We start from the raw sequence: 21,347 nt of genomic DNA on the forward strand, positions 1-21,347 counted from the left end.
CAGAGTCCAGAAATGGACCCAGACTTCCGGGAAGATGGCGGAAGAGTAAGACGCGGAGATCACGTTCCTCCCCACAGATACACCAGAAATGCATCTACGCGTGGAACAACTCCTACAGAGCATCTACTGAACGCTGGCAGAGGACCTCAGACCTCCCAAAAGGCAAGAAACCCCCCACGTACCTGGGTAGGGCAAAAGAAAAAACTAAACAGAGACAAAAGGATAGGGACGGGTCCTGCACCAGCGGGAGAGAGCTGTGGAGGAGGAAAAGTGTCCACACACTAGGAAGCCCCTTCGCGGGTGGAGACTTCGGGAGGCGGAGTGGGGGAGCTTGGGAGCCGCGGAGGAGAGCACAGCAACAGGGGTGCGGAGGGCAAAGCGGAGAGATTCCAGCGCAGAGGATCGGGCCGACCGGAACTTGCCAGCCGAGAGGCTTGTCTGCTCGCCCGCCGGGGCGGGCGGGACTGGGAGCTGAGGCTCCGGCTTTTGTCGGAGCGCCGGGAGAGGACTGAGGTTGGCGGCGTGAACACAGCCTGCGGGGCGTTGGTGCACCGCGGCTGGCCGGGAGAGAGTCCGGGGGGAAGTCTGGAACTGCCGAAGAGGCAAGAGACTTTTACGTCCCTCTTTGTTTCCTGGTGCACGAGGAGAGGGGATTAAGAACGCTGCTTGAGAGAGCTCCAGGGACGGGCGCGAGCCGTGGCTAGGGGTGCGGAGCCCAGAGACGGACGTGGCTAGGGCCGCCCAGAGCGGCTAGGGCCGCTGCTGCCGCCACCGGGAGGCCTGTGTGCGAACACAGGTCACTAGCCACGCGCCCTTCCGGGGAGCCTGTGCAGCCCGCCACTGCTGGGGTCCCGGGATCCAGGGACAACTCCCCCGGGAGAACGCACAGGCACGCCTCAGGCTGCAACGTCTCGCCGGCCTCTGCAGCCGCAGGCCCACCCCACACTCCGTGCCCCTCCCTACCCCCGGGCCTGAGTGACCCAGAGCCTCCGAATCAGCGGCTCCTTTAACCCCGTCCTGTCTGAGCAAAGAACAGACGCCCTCCGGCGACCTACACGCACAGGCGGGGCTAAATCCAAAGCTGAGCCCCTGGGAGCTGTGAGAACAAAGAAGAGAAAGGGAAATCTCTCCCAGCAGCCTCAGAAGCAGCGGATTAAAGCTCCACAATCAACTTGATATACCCTGCATCTGTGGAATACCTGAATAGACAACCAATCATCCCAAATTAAGGAGCCCTGTGGATGAAAGGCTCTTGGGGCTGCAGCCAGGAGTCAGTGCTGTGCCTCTGAGGTGGGAGAGCCAACTTCAGGACACTGATCCACAAGAGACCTCCCAGCTGCACATAATATCAAACAGCAAAAATTTCCGAGAGATCTCCATCTCAACGCCAGCACCCAGCTTCACTCAACGACCAGCAAGCTACAGTGCTGGACATCCTATGCCAAACAACTAGCAAGACAGGAACACAACCCCACCCATTAGCAGAGAGGCGGCCCAAAATCATAATAAGTCTACAGACACCCCAAAACACACCACCAGACGTGGACCTGCACACCAGAAAGACAAGATCTAGCCTCATCCACCAGAACACAGGCACTAGTACCCTCCACCAGGAAGCCTACACAACCCACTGAACCAACCTTAGCCACTGGGGACAGACACAAAAAACAACAGGAACTACGAACCTTCAGCCTGCAAAAAAAGGAGACCCCAAACACAGTAAGATAAGCAAAATGAAAAGACAGAAAAACACACCGCAGATGAAGGAGCAAGATAAAAACCCATCAGACCTAACAAATGAAGAGGAAATAGGCAGTCTACCTGAAAAAGAATTCAGAATAATGATAGTAAGGTTGACCCGAAATCTTGGAGATAGAATGGACAATAGAATGGACAAAATGCAAGAATCAGTTAACAAGGACCTAGAAGAACTAAAGATGAAACAAGCAACGATGAACAACACAATAAATGAAATTAAAAGTACTCTAGATGGGATCAATAGCAGAATAACTGAGGCAGAAGAACGGATAAGTGACCTGGAAGATAAAATAGTGGAAATAACTACTGCAGAGCAGAATAAAGAAAAAAGAATGAAAAGAACTGAGGACAGTCTCAGAGACCTCTGGGACAACATTAAACGTACCAACATTCGAATGATAGGGGTTCCAGAAGAAGAAGAGAAAAAGAAAGGGACTGAGAAAATATTTGAAGAGATTATAGTTGAAAACTTCCCTAATATGGGAAAGGAAATCATTAATCAAGTCCAGGAAGCACAGAGAGTCCCATACAGGATAAATCCAAGGAGAAATACGCCAAGACACATATTAATCAAACTGTCAAAAATTAAATACAAAGAAAACATATTAAAAGCAGCAAGGGAAAAACAACAAATAACACACAAGGGAATCCCCATAAGGTTAACAGCTGATCTTTCAGCAGAAACTCTGCAAGCCAGAAGGGAGTGGCAGGACATATTTAAAGTGATGAAGGAGAAAAACCTGCAACCAAGATTACTCTACCCAGCAAGGATCTCATTCAGATTTGATGGAGAAATTAAAACCTTTAGAGACAAGCAAAAGCTGAGAGAGTTCAGCACCACCAAACCAGCTCTACAACAACTGCTAAAGGAACTTCTCTAGGCAAGAAACACAAAAGAAGGAAAAGACCTACAATAACAAACCCAAAACAATTAAGAAAATGGGAATGGGAACACACATATCGATAATTACCTTAAATGTAAATGGACTAAATGCTCCCACCAAAAGACACAGATTGGCTGAATGGATACAAAATTTACAAGCAGCTCATGCAGTTCAATGTCAGAAAAACAAACAACCCAATCCAATAAATAGACCTAAATAGACCTAAATAGACATTTCTCCAAAGAAGATATACAGATTGCCAACAAATATATGAAAGAATCTGCAACATCATTAATCATTAGAGAAATGCAAATCACCACTACAATTAGATATCATCTCACACTGGTCAGAATGGGCATCATCAAAATATCTAGAAACAAAAAATGCTGGAGAGGGTGTGGAGAAAAGGGAACCCTCTTGCACTGTTGGTGGGAATGTAAATTGATACAGCCACTATGGAGAACAGTATGGAGGTTTCTTAAAAAACTAAATATAGAACTACCATAGGACCCAACAATCCCACTACTGGGCATATACCCTAAGAAAACCATAATTCAGAAAGAGTCATGTACCAAAATGTTCATTGCAGCTCTATTTACAATAGGCCGGAGATGGAAAAAACCTAAGTGTCCATCATCAGATGAATGGGTAAAGAAGATGTGGCACATATATACAATGGAATATTACTCAGCCATAAAAGAAACAAAATTGAGTTATTTGTAGTGAGGTCGATGGACCTAGAGTGTGTCATACAGAGTGAAGTAAATCAGAAAGAGAAAAAGAAATACTGTATGCTAACACATATATGTGGACTCTAAGGGGGAAAAAAAAAAAAAGGTCATGAAGAACCTAGGAGCAAGACAGTAATAAAGACACAGACCTACTAAAGAATGGACTTGAGGATATGGGGAGGGGGAAGGGTAAGCTGGGACGAAATGAGAGAGTGGCATGGACATATATACACTACCAAACGTAAAATAGATAGCTAGTGGGAAGCAGCCGCATAGCACAGGGAGATCAGCTCGTTGGTTTGACTAACTAGAGGGGTGGGATAGGGAGGGTTGGAGGGAGGGAGACGCAAGAGGGAAGAGATATGGGAACATATGTATATGTATAACTGATTCACTTTGTTATAAAGCAGAAACTAACACACCATTGTAAAGCAATTATACTCCAATAAAGATGTTAAAAAATAAAAAAAATAAAAAATAAAAAAAAAAAGCTAGAGATAGAGATTTGTGTTAATGTTGTTTTTGGGTTTTTTTCTGTTTAATGCTACCTGCGTGCACTTTGTAAATTAGAAAATGTATAATTAGCTCAGGCCATGCTGCTGTGCTCAAAATAAAAACGTATTATTGTGTAGCAAAAAAAAAAAAAGAAATGGACCCAGACATATATGGTCAATTAATTTTTTGCAAAGGTACCAAGGCAAGGGGGAAAGAAAAATCTTTTCAATAAATTTATTGAAAAAGTCTTTTCAATAAATGGATAAATGTTTCAACAAACTTAAACTTCAACCCCGACCTCATAACACACTCAAATATTAATATGAGAAGAATCAAATATCTAAATGTGTATGCTGAGAGCATAGGTGGAGTAAAGGGAGTTTGGTCACAGCCAGGGAAATTGATCAAATAAGGAAATAAATGAAAGAAAATTGGAGTCTGAATTTTCACTGCTGGAAGAGGAATATACCAATATGGAAAGGGAGAAAACTCGAATGAACCATGTGGTGTGTTGGATTAGAATTGGTGGCATTGGTGTGAACTAATGGCCTTCAGTATAGAGAGGTGAATATAGATCAATACAGAGGTAAAGTAGAAGATAATGTGTGTGTGGAATAAATATATTTCATTCACTATATCTTTTCACTGCTGAGAGGGGCTCCCACTGTCAAATCTGGGACCATTAAATGTCAAAATAAAGAATGATAGCAATGGGTCCTAGCCCAGTGGGTAAAATAGAAATGCTAGAGTCTATAGAAACTTAATAAGTTGATGAATAAACTAAAAGTTTAATGAGAAATGGGATGTTTCCATAGTCTCTAAAAACCTCTCAAGGAAACACTTTTTAATTGCAATGGGAAAACAAGTAACTTTAGAGTGGAGAAACTTTGCAGCCACCACCTTCATCCTGTGATCAAAGTTAACATCATCAATAACAGGAAAACTGAAATCCTGTGCCACGTAATAAATAGGACGCAAAGAGAAGAACACAGTTTCATTTCTGTGATATGCTTGTCGAAGACGCAAGAATTTAATCACGAAGAAACATCAGACAAACCCAAACTGAGAGACATTCTACAAAATAACTGGCTTGTAGTCATCAGAAGTGTCAAAATCATGAAAATCAGGGAAAGACCGAGGAATTGTTCCAGAGTGAAGGAGACTAAATATACATATCTAAATGCAATGAGTAATTCTGAACTAGAGTCTTCTCCTCAAATGGATATTCCTGGGGAAACTGGGGAAACTTGAATGAGGTCTGAGGATATTGATGCTGATTTCCTGATTTTGATGGCTCTACTGTAGTTAGGCAGGAGAATATCCTTACGGGAAGAAAACATATATTAAACATACATATATAGGGTGATGGGACATTGTGCAGGCAACTTATTCTCAAATGATTCAGGAAAAGTCTTTTATATAATACTTATTTTTTTGCAAGTTTGAGATTATTTCAAGGAAAATATTGCAAGGGGGAAAAGTCTAGTGGAGAGGTGCTATAGGATCACACCACCTTCCTGTGTATGTTTGGCATATACATATGTGCTACCCTACAGCCTCCCCCAGCCAGCTACGACATGGTTGCAGGACCAGCCATATGAGGAATCAATCCCCCATTTTCTGGAACTGGAAAGACATCGAATGGTGCTTGTTCTTTAGGCCTTCAGAATACAGTATGAGTATTTCTGAAATTCCTTTTTTTGGAACATAGACTGGGTCACCTCTGAATGAGCTATAACTCTTTTAGAAGGCAGAATGAGTCTCTCTCCACCCCCTCAAGAAGGTGCAGGGGTGAGACTGAGGAGGATGAAGAGATCTAGTTCCTGGTAAAAATAGAATACTCCCAGTTGGTTATAGGCGAAGGCAGCTGTGTTGATTATTCTTCATTTGCACCTTCCTCCTTTCCCCCAAATCCATTCTCGTTCCCTTTCTTCTTTACTTTGTACTCCAGGAGGGCACAGCCTGATCTCTTGCCATCTAGTTTCTACTTGGGTTCTGCCAACGAGGGGTGGGCAGGATGGGAGAGTGGGAGGAGAAATGGGCCATAGTGTTTCCTCCTCTGCCCACTCTCTGCACTGGCGCTGCTGCTGTGGTGGTGGCGGCATCTCTCCATGATTCCACCAGCTGCTGGAAACCCTCCTCTGTGCTTCTAGCTCTTGCTGGGTTCTGGAAGGGTTCACCCCCTTCTCTCCCCTGGTCCTTTCAGGCCTTGGGGAGGTGATGGCTTTCCCAGCAATAAAGAACTAGTTTCCTGCAATGAAAGACAAAACCTAAGCGATATATGATGGACTTAATAAAGAAGCTAAATATTCTGCACAAGTGGCTACATTTCCTTCCAAAAGTAGCTTCAAGTTAAGTAATTTTAAGAACTGATTCACTTTCCTTTATATTAAGCTATATGGGGAAACTGCGTACAGGGAAGGGACCGTGGAGTAGATGGTATGATTGTTCAGTATCTTCACTGTGTCTCCCTGAGGAGGACGATCCCCTGCCCTATGACATGTGACTGTCTCTGGACAATGAAATGGGAGCAGAAGGGATAGTGCCTCTAACTCATCTTGTGAGTCTCTCATTTTTCTTTTTCCTTTGCCGTGAGACCAGAATTGTCCTGAGAGCTGAGTTTGTTACCGAGTTCAAGCTCATACTACTTATCGTATGATAGGCCGATAAATCAAGAGACAAGTTGTTGGGGCAAGGCATAGTGACTTTATTCAGAAAGCCAGTGAACCAAGATGGTGGACTTGTGTGCCCAAGAACCATCTTGCCCGAATTAGCGGAGGGAGTAAAGTCAAACTTTTCCCGGTTCCAGTCAACCTCCAGAGGGGACATATTAATTTCTTCCTCCCTTCAGTCTTTCGCAGGTGGGACTGTTCAGGATGTTTCCTGTGAGCTAAAAAAAAGAATTTTAGCTTAACGCTCATTACCTGGGAGGCAGGGTTCCCAGAGATGGGCCATTATGTATCGTTTAAGCTTACAGGCAACATCCCTTTAGTGATCAACTTGTAATAGAATACAAAGATTCTTCCCTCTTACAATTCCCCACTGTCAATATCCATCCCACAATCTTGTGGAAAAAGGGACAAGTGTTCTGGCTACTTCTGGAGGTGATGAATATTCCTTAGAATCTTTGGTCAGTCCTTTTTTATCTACCACTATTTGAACCTGATGAAACCCCTTAACACTTTGTTGTCTAATTTGTACTTGAACTTGGGATTTGGGTTCCAGTTCCCAAGACATATACTCAATTCCTGTGCTAGTTATTTGAACAAAAGTAAACAAATTGGTTGACCCTTTTCCAGCTACAATGAAACTACCATCTACTTCAGTTGGATGGGCAGACCTGCTGGAGGCAAACACATGAACAGAGGTTGGTAGAGTGTCCAAAGTTTTAACATAATTGGCAACTGCTAGGTCTTTTAAAGTATTTACAGATTCTCTCACCTGGGCAGACACCTGGAGTGGCCTACCATACCATACTTCAAAGGGGGTTTAATTTAAGCCTGCTTCTGGGAGCCACTGATCTGTAGCGGGCCAACTGGCAAGGCCTTATCCCAAGTGAAATTAGTATTCATTTTCTTGGTTTTTCCTGTTGATTGCAGCCTCCAGGATGAATGTAGTTCCAATGCCTTAATCCAAATCAGGGAATAATTTTCTTAAGGAGGGTTTTAACTAATTAGAAGCTACTGATTTTAAAAACTAAAAACGTAGAACTTCCACATACAAAACAAATGGTTCACAAAACTTTCTCCTCTCCTTCTGAAGGTTTTATGATGCAGTTATCATTAACCAGTCTTACTATAACTTAAATGGCCAATTGGGACAATTGAGACAAACGGTTCTGACACCATTCTTCCGCTGATTAAGACTGGGGTGGCAGGTATTGGGGATAACATTCATTTAGCCTTCTGAACTTTCTGGGCAGACTTGGTGACCTTGCCAGTTCCCACTGCCCTTCTTGTCCACTGCTTTGATGACACCCACAACAACCATCTGTCATGTCATGAACAGCAAAATGGCCCAGAGGAGGATAGTCAGAGAAGCTCAACACACATGGGCTTACCAGGAACCATATCAATGGTCACAACCATCACCAGATTTCAGGAATATGGAGCCATCTTCCAGCTCTTTCCCAGAATGATGATCAATCTTCTCCTTCATCCCAGCAGACTTGCAAGCAATGTGAGCTGTGTGACTATCCAGCAGGTGCATATCCAGTACTGACTTGGCCTGGATGGTCCAAGGTGATCCCTTGAGCTGCGAAGCCAGCGGCTTCCATTGGCGGGTCATTTTTGCTGTCACCAGCTGCATTGCCACGACGAACATTTTTGACAGACACGTTCTTGACCTTGAAGCCCACATTGTTCCCAGGAAGGGCTTTACTCAAAGCTTCATAGTGCATTTCAACAGACTTTACTTCAGTTGTAATGTTGACTGGAGCAAAGGTGACCACCATGCCAGAACTGTTTCCACTGGACCCGCATGGACAGTACCAATACCACCAATTTTGTATATGTCCTGGAGGGACAGATGCAAGGAATACACTGGCTGGTATCTTGACAAGTCAGTCTATGGGAGAAGTGATCCTCTTGCCTCAAAGGATATTGCTTTAGATTAGGTGTCCTGACATCCCTTCTTAATAGGATTAGTATTGGCCATGTGTTACTGGCCTTCGCTGGGGTGCTGTGAGCACACACTTCTGATCTTAACTTTTCGTAGACTTCAAGGGGTAGGGTGTGGGGGGAGGCTCTGTCTCCTTTCCTGGGATTTTTATTTTTTGCCAAATTTCTTGAGTTCTGTTTAAACTTTTTCTTTGGTTCCCCTTTTCAAAGGCCTGCCAAGATGCACTAAGTATTGCTCTAATTCCAGCATTCCTCCCTCACTGGGATCTCAGTTTGGTTCGTCTGTGGGTACTGCCAAGTGGGCTTCAGGTGTAGAGGATTATCCCTATAAAGGAAGGTGGTGATCTTTCCAATTAATATATAAACCCAGCTGGCTAGTTATTTGCATTTAGCCCCCTATGTGAGATAACAGCAATTGAAATTGTCCTGCCCTGGGAGTGGCTCCTGGCCCAAACGGAGTGCCCTTTTGGTTCTTAGATGGTGATACCAGACCAAGTCCCTGTGGCCCAGAAACTAACAGGATTTTCTAATTGACCCCTAGAAGAAGGGAAAGTCCTGAGCCCCAGGGTCAGGAATTGGGGCTAGAAAAGAATGGAAGGTGGAAAAGAATGGAAGGTGGAGGAAGGGGTGGATATATTGGCATAATAGCCAGTGCAGCTGGGATACCTAGCTCAGCTGGAAGGAGTTAAGGTTTGAAGCAACATATCCTCACTCTCATTCCCTTGCTTTTCTTGTTTTCCCTGATGTAAGAGCACAAGTGCTTGCACATAAAGGATTTCATCATTCTCTGCTTCTTCACAAAATAGCTATAGTCATTCAAAAGCCACTGTAAAGCTATAACTAGCAATTGATTATCCCTAACCATTTTGCTTCAGTATCAACCAACTGGGATTACAATGCAATTGAAAAGAAACTTGGTTACTGCTGTGACAAACAACTTAAGATAATTACTAATATTATGACTGATATCATCTACCAGGATACACCAGAATTTTAGGAGTTCCATATAATGTCCAGAATATGTACAATAATGTTTACCCACATGATACAGTCCAAAGAGTTTTATCACAACTTATTTGACAGTGCTTCCCAATTCAACATACTGAGTAAGCCCAATTAGTTGAGTATTCCTCTCTCTGAGATGGAGAGAAAACAAATAGTTTGAGGTGTTCCAGGGATCCTTTGGAAAACTTCAAAGTTAGCTAGAGGTCAAACGAACCTCACCCAGAATTTGATTTGGGGCAAGTTTATCAAAATATCAAAAAGTTTTAACCAGTGATAATAAGATCTCAATGGCAAATACAGATCGCTTAAACAAATAACTCACAATTACTAAAAGCAGTTCAATATTTTAAGAAAACTTTGTCCTCTTAGGAAACCGATTCAGGTTTTGTACCACTTTACATTTAACATTCATTTTCTTAATTAAGTTCAGTTCTTATCTTAGCCAATACTGATCATGTCACCTTTTTCCCTTTAACGAAAGGGATTTTCATTCCTCATACCTTCTGTGCTGAAAAACACACATCCTACATCTTTGCATACTGAAATGTTTCCCTTGTGATTCTTAACCTTAAAACCTTAATCTCTAGTGAAAACCAAGAAGTAATTGTAAACTGTTTGTCATATCAGCATTTCCTGATTGACAAACTTATGCTTTAGTCTTCCTCTCCTAAGAAGGCAAAAGTAGGTAAACTTAGACCTGGCCAGCAATTAATATTCTATCCTATTTGAAATGACCCAGATAGTCAACAAATTCTCTTCATTTAACTTAGTTTAGTTTCAAGTTACGAAAATCTGGAAACACTGTTTTATATATACATTCTCAAAGCATAATTATTCCTATGGAGTTTACCTAAAACTCTTACCTCATTTACCTCTGTTTTATTTACTTAAAAGCTTTGTCGAATTGTTATTTTTCTTGCTGACAAACTTTGTAACAGGAATAACGTCTTATTTGATTTCTAGTAAACCTAGGGACAATAGAAGTACTATAATTAATGTTGATGAGTCTAAAGACATGTCTGTATTAATCAAAGCAACAAGATTAAGTTAACTTTAATACCAGATATTAATTCAATACTGAATATTTCCTAGATCACATGAACCTGAAATTCATTCTGGCCAGTTTCTTTTATATTTGAGTATTTATATAAGCACTTAATTTCCTTTAAGCCAATTAAATAGTTCTTTTACAAGTTAGTTTCGGCAATGCCACACATCTATAACAAGTACAAACACAAACAGAGACCTCATAATTCTCATTCCAAAATTTCAGCCATGAATCAGGTACAGCAATATAAAACCCAACAGTTACAGAAGAGGTTGGATTCAAATTGCATTTCTGGCAGGTGGGACAAATCAAGGTCACCTGTCTAGATGACTAAACCCTTTTTACTAATATTTATGGAAAAGACACTTCTATTTGTAGCTTTTGGTGATTTTAGGAACCAAGTGGAAACTTTCTCTCCTTCCTGGGAATGTCCCACTCTTGGACAAGAACAGACAGCTTTTTTTTCCTGTTCCTTTCTTCCATTTGACATCAGTAAAAGTTTTAAATATCACAGAACTGATTTGGCTGTAAATGGAGAAACAGTACCAAACAAAATGAAAGAAAAAACCCAAAGGACAAACAGAAAATTCTAAACGAACCCTCAAGTTGGGTCTTGGGGGTTTTACATATACCAATGACACAGGAGACCATAAATAACGTAATTAACACAGCAAGCGTAGCAGTACATGGTGCATGGGGTTCCGAGATAACCCTGCTAAACCCCTTGTGGAGATCCTAACAGATACTGTGGCCACACGTTGTTACAATAAAATATCATCTTTCTCTCACCCATGGGTTCACAGCTGTAATCAGATCACTTATCCAAAATGCGCCTCACAGGACTTTAGGGATAGCTGAAATAGTCCCCATTTTTAGAGACCAATTCAAGACAAAACACAAACTTCACATCCAAAGAAACAAATGAACTAGTACACACATCGGGTAAAAGTCTAACAACTCTTTCCTCTCTCCAACAGGGTACCCCACTCAAACGCAAAACAAATTGGCTTATTCCAGAGAAAAAGCCCCAAATGGAGAGGAGTAAAGTTTCCAGTGGTACACACACTGGAGCGACTTACCCTACCGTACAGAGCTCGTCAGCTTCCAAATGTTGATTCCTTGCTCCTACAGCCAAGCGCGGGAGCAGCCAGTGCTGCTTTGGGGAATTTTGAAGGGAAGATCCTTAAGACAAGTGGTCCTGGCCCTCACCTGAACATTTCCCAACCGGGGTGGGCAGCCACGAGCAGCAAGGCTCCTGGCTGGCAGTGCCTAAACTTGTTATCAAGTCCAAGCTCAAACTGCTCGCTGCACGACAGGCCAATAAATCAAGAGAGGAGTCGTTGGGCCAAGGAATAATGGCTTTATTCAGAAAGCCAGCAAGCTGAGAAGACGGTAGACTCGTCCCCCAAAACACCGTCTTGCCTGAGTTAGAACTCAGGCTTCATTTATACTAAAAGCGGAGGAAGTGACGTCAAACATTTCCTTGTTCCGGTCAGCCTCCGGAGGGGCGGTGTTAATTTCTTCCTCACTGCAGTCATTCACAGGTGGAACTGGTCAGGATGTTTTCTGAGAACTAAACAAGGGTATTTTAGCTTAATGCTCATTACCTGGGAGGCAGGGTTCCCAGAAATGAGCTCTTATGTATCATTTAAGCTTATAGGGAATATCTCTTTACTGATTAACTTGTAATAGAATAAAAAGTTTCTTCCCTCTTACAGGTTGATCTTCAGCTTGGGTCCCAGAAGGAGGAAGATGTGGAACAAGGCTGAGCTGACCTGAGACGGCATGTTATATGAGCAAGAAATAACCCTTTGTTATTGTGAACCACTGAGATTTTATGTTGTTACCGTAGCATAGCTTGGCTTAAGCTGGTTGATAACAAAAGACACTTCCCTTGTGTAATTTTTAAAAAGAGGATCTTTTTAAAGGTCCTGCAATATATTGTGGCCCTTTCCCACAAGTGGCAAAGGCAGGTATATCTATATACAGTTGACCCTTGAATAACATGGGGATAGGGGTCCAATCCCTGTGCAGTCAAATATCTGCATATAACTTTTAACTCCCTAAAAACTTAACTACTATTAGCCTACTGTTGACTGGAAGCCTTACCGTTAACATAACAATACAGTAAACTAGAGAAAAGAAAATATTGTTAAGAAAAGCATAAGAGAAAATACATTTACAGTATTGTACTGTATTTATTAATACCATAACTTTACATTGTCTGTTTACAGGATAACTCATCTGACAGTACCTACATCAATATCATCTTATATGATACAAACGCTGTAGATGTTATATGTACATGTTACTAACACCAAACATCAAAAATGAAAAGACAATGTGAAAGAGAAATTCATATTTATTTACAAGTATAATGAATCATGTTTTGATAATGAAGAAGCAGCAATATGATTGCTTTACTGTTGTTGGTGTAATGTTTACAAGTGCTTCATGGTAGCCTAACCTATACACTAGTGAATGAATCATTAAAATGACATGTACACACTGCTATATTTAAAACGGATAACCAACAAGGACCTACTGTATAGCACAGGGAACTCTCCTCAGTGCTATGTGGCAGCCTGCATGGGAGGGGAGTTTGGGGGAGAATGGATACACGTATATGTATGACTGAGTCACTTTGCTGTGCACCTGAAATTATCACAACATTGTTAATCTCCTATACTCCAATATAAAATTAAAAGTTTAAAAAAAAGATTAAAAGGAAAATATAAGTTTAATGAGAAAACAAAAAAGAAATCGCAATAGAGAAATGGTAAGTAAAAAAAATGTTTATGGTATCCAATATTACAGTCAAATTCATAGTACAGTATTGGAAACATTGTTACATTTTTAAAAAACCCACACTTACCTGTGATGATAGGCTAGTAGGCAGTTTCTCCAATTATGAGAGAGGGAGAGGCATACTACATGGTAATGTAATTCTTTGCAAACAAAGTAAGAAAACTGAAACATTATTAATTTTATATTACTGTAAATATCACTCACCTTCTGCCTATGTAAGGATGGGCTACCCACTTCAGTACAAGTCTTACACATGATGTTCTACACGATGAATACTTAAGCAATGATGACGATGATGACACAAAAACTTCTCATACAATTCTTGCTGTGCAGTTTTTAGATTTTCACACGAAGACACACACACAAACACAACAGATAAATCTATTGACAGTAGGGCATGATGATTATTTACTATTCATCAAGGGGAAGTGGGTCATCATAAAGGTCTCCTCATCATCTTCACATTGAGTGGGCTGAGGGGACAGAGGCAGAAGAGGTGGAGGAGATAGAAGCGGAGGCTGGAGTGACAGGCACATTTGGTGTAACTTTATGGAAATACACTGTAATTTCTGTCTGACTTTTTTGCTTTTTCATTTCTCTAAAAATGTTTCTATATGGTATGCCAATCCTTTTAATTCCTCTGGTGTGAAGTCTGTTAGCTTTTGAATTTCTCCAAGATCTTAATCTTGAAAACCTTCACTCCCCAACTTTTTTTTTTTTCCATATCCACAGTTTTTTCATGACATCCTTGATAGGATCTGTTGTAAATCCTGTGAAGTCACGCACAACATCTGGACACAGTCTTCTCCAGCAGGGATTTATTGTTTCAGGCTCCATGGCTTTCATGGCTTTTTCTATAACAACAATGGCATCTTGAACGGTGTAAACCTCCCAGAATTTCATGATGTTCTCCCTACTGGGGTTCTCTTCCATAGCATTGGCAATCATTTCCATAGAGCACTTCGATGCCTTGTGTTGCAATCATGAGGTTCTGGGTGACCAGGGGCATTGTCCAATATCCAAAGAACTTTAAAAGGCAGTCCCTTACTGGCAAGGAACTTCATGATTTCAGGGACAAAGCATTGAAGGAACCAATCCACAAAAAGGGTCCTTATTGTCCAGGTCTTCTTCTTGTACAGCCAAGAGACTGGCAGCTGGTGTTTATATTTTCCTGTCAAGGCTGGAGGGTTAACAGCTTTATAGATAAGGGCAGTCCTGATCATAAATCCCACTACATTTGCACAGAATAGTAGAGTTAGCCTATCCCTTTCTGCTTTAAATCCTGGTGCTTGTTTTTCTTCCTTCTAATAAATGGCCTTTGTGGAATTTTTCTTCCAGAACAGGGCACTTCCATCTGCATTAAAAACGTTTTCAGGCAGATTTCTTCTCTCCTCAGTGATTTTCTTAATGGCATCTGGGAACTCGTCTGCTGCCTCTTGGTCAGCAGAAGCTGCTTCTCCTCTTATCTTGATATTTTTTAAGCCACGCCTCTTTCTAAAATTAGAAACCATCCTTTGCTGGTATTAAATTCTCCAGCTTTAGATCCTTCACTTTCCTTTTGCTTTAAGTTATCATATAATGACTTCACTTTTTGTCGAATCACATTAGAGTCTACAGGTATTGCCTTTCTGATAGCAATCCTGCACACACATAAAAGCTGCACTTTCAATACTAGATTAAAAGGTGTTTTGCAAAAAGTGCAAAGTTTTCGAGCCTGCTGGAGTAGCTGCAGCAATGACGTCACGAATTTCCTTTTCTTTTTCTACAGTGGTCCTTATGCTGGATTTATTATCTTGAAATGGTGGGCAACCGCAGCTGCAGACCTCATTCTATGGTACCTATCAAGCCATTTAACACTTTCTTGTCATGTCATGACTTTTCTCTGCTTCCTGGGAGAACTTCCAGCATCACTAGTGATACTTTGTATGGGTCCCGTGGTGTTATTCAAGGTCTATGGTATTGCACTAAACACGATGGAAAATACACAAGAACCTTGAGATCGCTTTTTGCTGTGACATGCAATTTCCTGGAGAGATAAACTGCTCACATCATGATTAGCTGATTAGCATCCCACAGCATGGTGGACACTCGCTCATCACAATAGCAACAGGCGGTGGCTATGAGATTATATACGTTAGTACAGTATGTGCCATAGTTAATTTTATGCCATTATGATTTAATACTGTATCTTTACACTTGTTTAAATTTCCCTCTACTGGCACCATGTATGGTTTGTGTGCATAAGTTTTGATAAATTTTATCTTTTTTATAACATATTTGTGTATATTTTATGATAGTGAATGATTAAATAGATTAGTACCTACATATACTTTATGCGTTCATGATATACCTATCTTTTTTTTAATTTTTTTGATATTTCTAGGCTATGCGGTTTGTCTGCGAGTTTTTCAAATTGTTGCAGATCTCCAAAAATTTTGCCAATACACTTATTGAAAAAAAAACTGCATACAAGTGGACCTGTGCAATTCAAAACCATGTTGTTCAAGGTTCAACTGTACTAACAAGAAAACTCAGGTACAAAGATATGCACATAGCCTAAAACCAGCACATGTGATAAAAATCAAAATTTTAATAGAGAGACCCCGCCCCCACCAGCAACACTACGGTGAGGCTGCCTGGATCATTTTTAAATTTTGATGAGTAGGTCTCTACAGAAATGGATACGCATGGGGCCTGAGGGTTTGAGGTTGATAACTATGAAACTTGGTACTAACAGCATGGACTTAACACCACTTGTATTTTCACTAGGATTATTAATGTTTAAAAGTGATCAGGGGACTTCCCGGGTGGTCCAGTTGCTACGATGCTGCGCTCCCAATGCAGGGGGCCCAGGTTTGATCCCTGGTCAGGGAACCAGATCCCACATGCCACAACAAAGAGTTTGCATGCTGCATCTAAAGATCCCGCAAGCCGCTACTAAAGATCCCGCGTGCAGCAACGAAGATCCCTCATGCCGCAACTAAGACCCAGCGCAGCCTAATAAGTAAAATTAATTAATTAATTAATTAAATTTAAAAAATAAACAAAATAAAAGTGATCAGGTTACAAAGCTTTATTGGTGTGCTTCTAATACTAATTTTCTTTTAAGCCCTATTATTTTTAGCTTGTGATTTTGCAGAATGCAAGGTTTTTTAGAAGTGCACATATAACGTTATATCTGAAATACCTGTATTATAGTAGGTAACTGCCAATTTTAAAACAAACTAACAAGACCCCCTAACTCCATCTCCACTCCCACTTTTTCCCTATTCAGTCATCCTGTACATATACATGGGGTCAAGAGGAAATATGGTCAATGGGAAGAGTGTGGTCTTCAGAATCAGACAGAACTGAATCTAATCCTTACTCTGATACTGACTTGCTATGTTAACTCAGGTGACATTATCTCCCTGAGCCTCAGTTTCCTCACCCATAAAATAGAGACAGTAGACAAGCTTTTCTGGAAACTGGCCACAGGAGAGGTAATCTCGGTGACCAAACTCAATAGCCAATAGCCAAGTGTCCATGAAGAGGCCTTTCCTGGGAACTGCACTTTCCAGTAGGGACCAGGCATCACCTCTGCAGATGCCCAGGGCCCTAAACCAGAACCTCCAGGAATAGGGTCAAGGCCAGAGAAGGTTCACCACAGATGACATGATTGGTTGTACACACTCCAGAGAGGGGGAGGGCTCCTTGAAGACAACCAACTTCCTTTGTTATGATTCCATGCCCAGTAAGCAACTGAGCACATGGTGCCCATAGGGTAAGAATGCCTGGGTCAGGTGGACAGAAGTCCATTCTACTTGACAACTGTAAATAGCAAATTGACACTCTGTGTTTATCCCAAATGTTAAAATTCACTGTACCTCAGCTTCCTCATTTGTAATACGGGCACAATAATAGGATTTATCTCATAGAGCTGTGGTGAGGATTATGAGATGTTCTATGGAAAGTGCTTGAAACAGTGGCTGGCTCAGAGCACCTGCTATCTAAGTGCTTGCTGTTAGTATTGTACATCAGGCTCTGTGAGTCTGGTTAATGTGACTCTGCCTTTGAAAGCCAATGCCCTGTCAGAGTGCACAAAAACAACTTAAGAACAAGACCCTGAACTGCGGCTAATTTACCAAGGTACATATTGCCTGGTAGGGAGCTCTCTGGGCAGCTAGAGTCCTTCTTTGGGTAATGATATGCATGCCTGACCTTGCCATATGTCTTAATATTTGAAAGTACAAGCGAGGATTGCACGAAAAACTGGCTTAACAAGTGTCTAGCAAACAATCTTCCCTCAGACAATGGCAGCCTCGGACTCTCTTCTCAAACACCGTTAAGACTTTGAACTGTCAGCTGGAAACCCTGAATTGGGAAGGAGGCTGTACTGGTGAGCTAATGTTGACTGTAAGAAAACCTACAATAATCTGATTCTCATTGAGCTTCTAGATTGAAATAAATTCAGCAGGAGAGTGTAGTGTTACCAACTGATAATGTGATTTGGACCCAAGTAAGAGAGACCTGAAATGGAGGACAGAAGGGTCAGCGCCACCCCCATTCCACTTGTGAAACTCCTCGTTTTCCTTCAAGATGCAGCCCACACATCACCTCCTCTTTGAAGCTTTCCCGAACCCCTCCGGCTGAGTTACTCCAGCCTCCCGCCACTGCGTTCTTGTGACATCTTCTCCATTTCACATAATCATGTTTCCGTCTGTCACCTCCATTGGAATGTAGCTCCTCCCGAGTAGTGACGTCATAGTGACCTTTATATCCCCAGCAGCCAGCACTGTGCTTGGCACATAGTAGGTGCTCACAAAATATTTGTAGCTGAATGAATGCAGTTGGTCCCGATTTCCCTCGTTTTCTTGCCTAAGCCTGGAGGTAAGGTGGGTGAACCTTCAGAGCCCTTCCAGAGGCAGAGAGGTGAGCCAGGCCAGGATGGGGGGAGGTGGGTGCCTCCCTTCCACAGCTACCTCAAGAATATGTGTGTAGAACCTTGCACCAGGAGGGCTGGAAGGCACCCAAAGTATCTAGAGGACGAGGAGATGGCCTTGGGCAGGATACAGTGACACGAAACTTTATTCACTCAACAAACAGGTATCAGGTTTTGTGTCAACATGTGCTAGGCCATGAGTAAGATTCAGTTCCTATTCTCATGAATCTCACAGGCTTAGGCAGACACAGACTGTGGTTATGACAGTACCGTGGGACAGGTGCTGGGATGGGGGGAGCACAGGGCACCACGGGAAGAACATGGAGGAGAGGACCTTGAACATATGGCAGGAGAGGGTGGCAGAGCTGAGCGCTGACTGTGGGGCAAGCTGCTCGGGGAGGAGTCACCAGGTCTCTGACAGCTGGAGCGGGATGGAGGTGACGCTGCTTCCTCCCCTCTCTCAGGAGGGGCGCTTTTTGGGGTGTAACTGGCAGGGGCCTCCCCAGCATCTTCCTTGAAGCATATGCCTGACTCCCAGGCACTCGGAATGTTCTTCCACAAACAGACAGGCTCTGTCCCGCCCCCGGCAATCACTAGCGACACTGCCTGACCCTATAGTGGCCACAGTCTATGGGACCCACAGGATCTGACCCTCTATTCCTCTCGCTCGACTCTGTCCCTCACCTCACCTCTCCTAGGAAGCCCAAGAGGCCCACGGTTGGTCAACATAAGCCCACGAGACATAAGCTCTACCTTGGTATGAATAAAACCCACCTTAATGGACTTGAGGACACAGGGAGGGGGGAGGGTAAGCTGGGACAAAGTGAGAGAGTGGCATGGACATATATACACTACCAAACGTAAAATAGATAGCTAGTGGGAAGCAGCCGCATAGCACAGGGAGATCAGCTCGGTGCTTTGCGACCACCTGGAGGGGTGGGATAGGGAGGGTGGGAGGGAGGGAGATGCAAGAGGGAAGAGATATGGGAACATACGTATATGTATAACTGATTTGCTTTGTTATAAAGCAGAAACTAACACACCATTGTAAAGCAATTATACTCCAATAAAGATGTTAAAAAAATAAAACCCACCTTAAAAAAGAAATAAGAATCTCCACTGACAATTGTATTACTACTGACGGCATTTCTTATTGAAGCAAAGAATTTAACAAAATATATAAAAAATATATTTAAAAAAATCACAGATGGACAACAGATTTACAGGATTGCTTTTATAATCATCCAGGAAAAAATGACAGTGTTTACTTACTAGTAAATTGCATTTGTGTAAGACCGGCCACTGGGTCACAAGACCCAAGCAGCCAGGACACTGCCTGAGCTCTTAGGAGCAGAAGAAATAGTCGACCAACAGGGGAGAGGCTGTGGAAGGGGCAGCAGGACAGCCCAGCCAGCAAAGCAGAGGCGGCAGCCCAGCCAAGTCAGGAACGGGCAAGGTCAGGGCAGGGGTTTGGTATCAGGAAACAGAGGTGGACACGTCAGTTACTCTGGTCTTGAGAGGAATCACTATGATCTGAGAAGCCAGGACCGGCTGCAAACTAGCTCCTCTGTGTGTGCTCACATGGGTGTGTGTTCATTTAAATTATCTCCCACTTAAATCATGAAACTAGCAAGTGGGTTTGGGTGGGAGCCATCTTTGTGTCCACAATCCCATCAGGGAGACCAGAGAGCGGAAGGCCCAACCTACCAAAGCAGTTTCCCCAATTAAGCTGGATTGAGCACCCGCTAGGAGTGCTAGGAGGGCTGCCGGCTGCGAGGACTCCAGGGAAAGCAGAGGGAGTGAGGCCCATGTCCTGCCCCCTGGAGCTCACACTGTAACACAGGGGGAGAGACATGCTCAGACAACTGTGTCATGTGGCCCGTGATGGGCGTGGGACAAAGTAACAAGATTGTCCCCATCTGTGTGGGAGATTATGATGGGGTTATAGAATTCGCTGGGATCTGAGATGGGCCTGGAGGGACAGGTAGGATTTGATAGGCAGAGATGGGAGTTGCGTAGGCATTCCCAGCCAAACAGAGAAAGCAAAGCCCCACGAGGGAGTGTGCAGTGGGAGCTGGGGTGGCCCTCGCAGGGAGCATCTGGAATGTTCAGGAAAGTTGCGGGAGATGCGGCTGGAAAGGGAGCTTGAGGCCAACGTGGGTCCAAAGCGCCAAAGTTGCACAAATGAAGGGACTCCTTTACATACTCATTTATTCTTTCATTCATTCAACAAAAATGTATTGTGCACAAAACCTCTGCCAGGAGTCGTTCCCCTGGGTGCTAGGCGCACAGGTGGAGAGGGCAACTCCGGCCCTCCGGAGGCTGGTGTCACCCCCACAGAGCGGGACAGGAGCGCCATGGGGAGGGAGAGGCCACTGCCTAGTCCAGGGTGAGGGTTGGGCCCTGAGCCGGGTGCAGCAATGGGAGGGTAGCTTCGAAGGTGAGCGCCCTTGACAAGCTCAGTCACAAGTGAGATCTCCTTGGCCAGGCCAAGCCAGGTCCTCCAGCAGCCGACATGGGGGAAGAAGCATCCCATCCATGACTGGGACCAAGGGTCAGAAAAGTGGGGCTTGGAAAGGACAGGGGAGGCATGGAGGCAGGGGGATGACCCCCTAATGCTCCCCCTGACCCCCTCCTGCAGCAGGCCCTGGTCATCGGCCAGCCTGGTCAAGGGACCCTCGGCTGGGGCCCCTCCGGTCTTCATTCCTGTAGTCAGCCTCACCCTCCTCTTCCTGTCTTCTGGAAAGCTCTGTCAGCTGCTCTGGTGGCTGGTAGCCCGCCCGATTCCTGCAGGCAGTGAGGACAGAGGGGAAGGGTTTGCCCTCACCCACTCAGACCTGAGGGAGCTGAGCTTAGTGCTCCCCACGGGACAGCCATCAGATCCCCCATCCCCACCCGTCCAGCGGCAAAGGGACACTGGGCTGAACGGCTGAGCTCAGAGCAGAAGCAGGGTGGCACGGACTTGAGCTGAGGGCATTATGGGAACAGGCTGGCTCTGCGAGGGGAGCAGGGAGCGGCCTGTTATGGAGCCTCCGCACCCCCCTACCCCTGCCCTGGGCACCCACCGGAAGCCCCACC

At 43.6% G+C, this 21,347-nt stretch overlaps 1 protein-coding gene and 1 pseudogene across 1 annotated transcript in view; both read right to left on the reverse strand.

The window, feature by feature from the left end:
- Positions 1 to 7,761: 7,761 nt before the first annotated feature.
- LOC137209295 (elongation factor 1-alpha 1 pseudogene) lies at positions 7,762 to 20,805 on the reverse strand (annotated as a pseudogene).
- Positions 19,434 to 21,347, reverse strand: part of GPA33 (glycoprotein A33) — a 38,306-nt gene continuing 36,392 nt past the window's right edge. The window contains exon 7 of the mRNA XM_067710830.1: positions 19,434 to 21,056. Within this exon, the coding sequence (XP_067566931.1) occupies positions 20,921 to 21,056 (136 nt within the window). The 3' untranslated portion in view covers positions 19,434 to 20,920. The remainder of the gene's footprint in view (positions 21,057 to 21,347) is intronic.

The sequence above is a fragment of the Pseudorca crassidens genome, chromosome 2 (assembly GCF_039906515.1).
Source record: "Pseudorca crassidens isolate mPseCra1 chromosome 2, mPseCra1.hap1, whole genome shotgun sequence".
Taxonomy (NCBI): Eukaryota; Metazoa; Chordata; class Mammalia; order Artiodactyla; family Delphinidae; genus Pseudorca; species Pseudorca crassidens.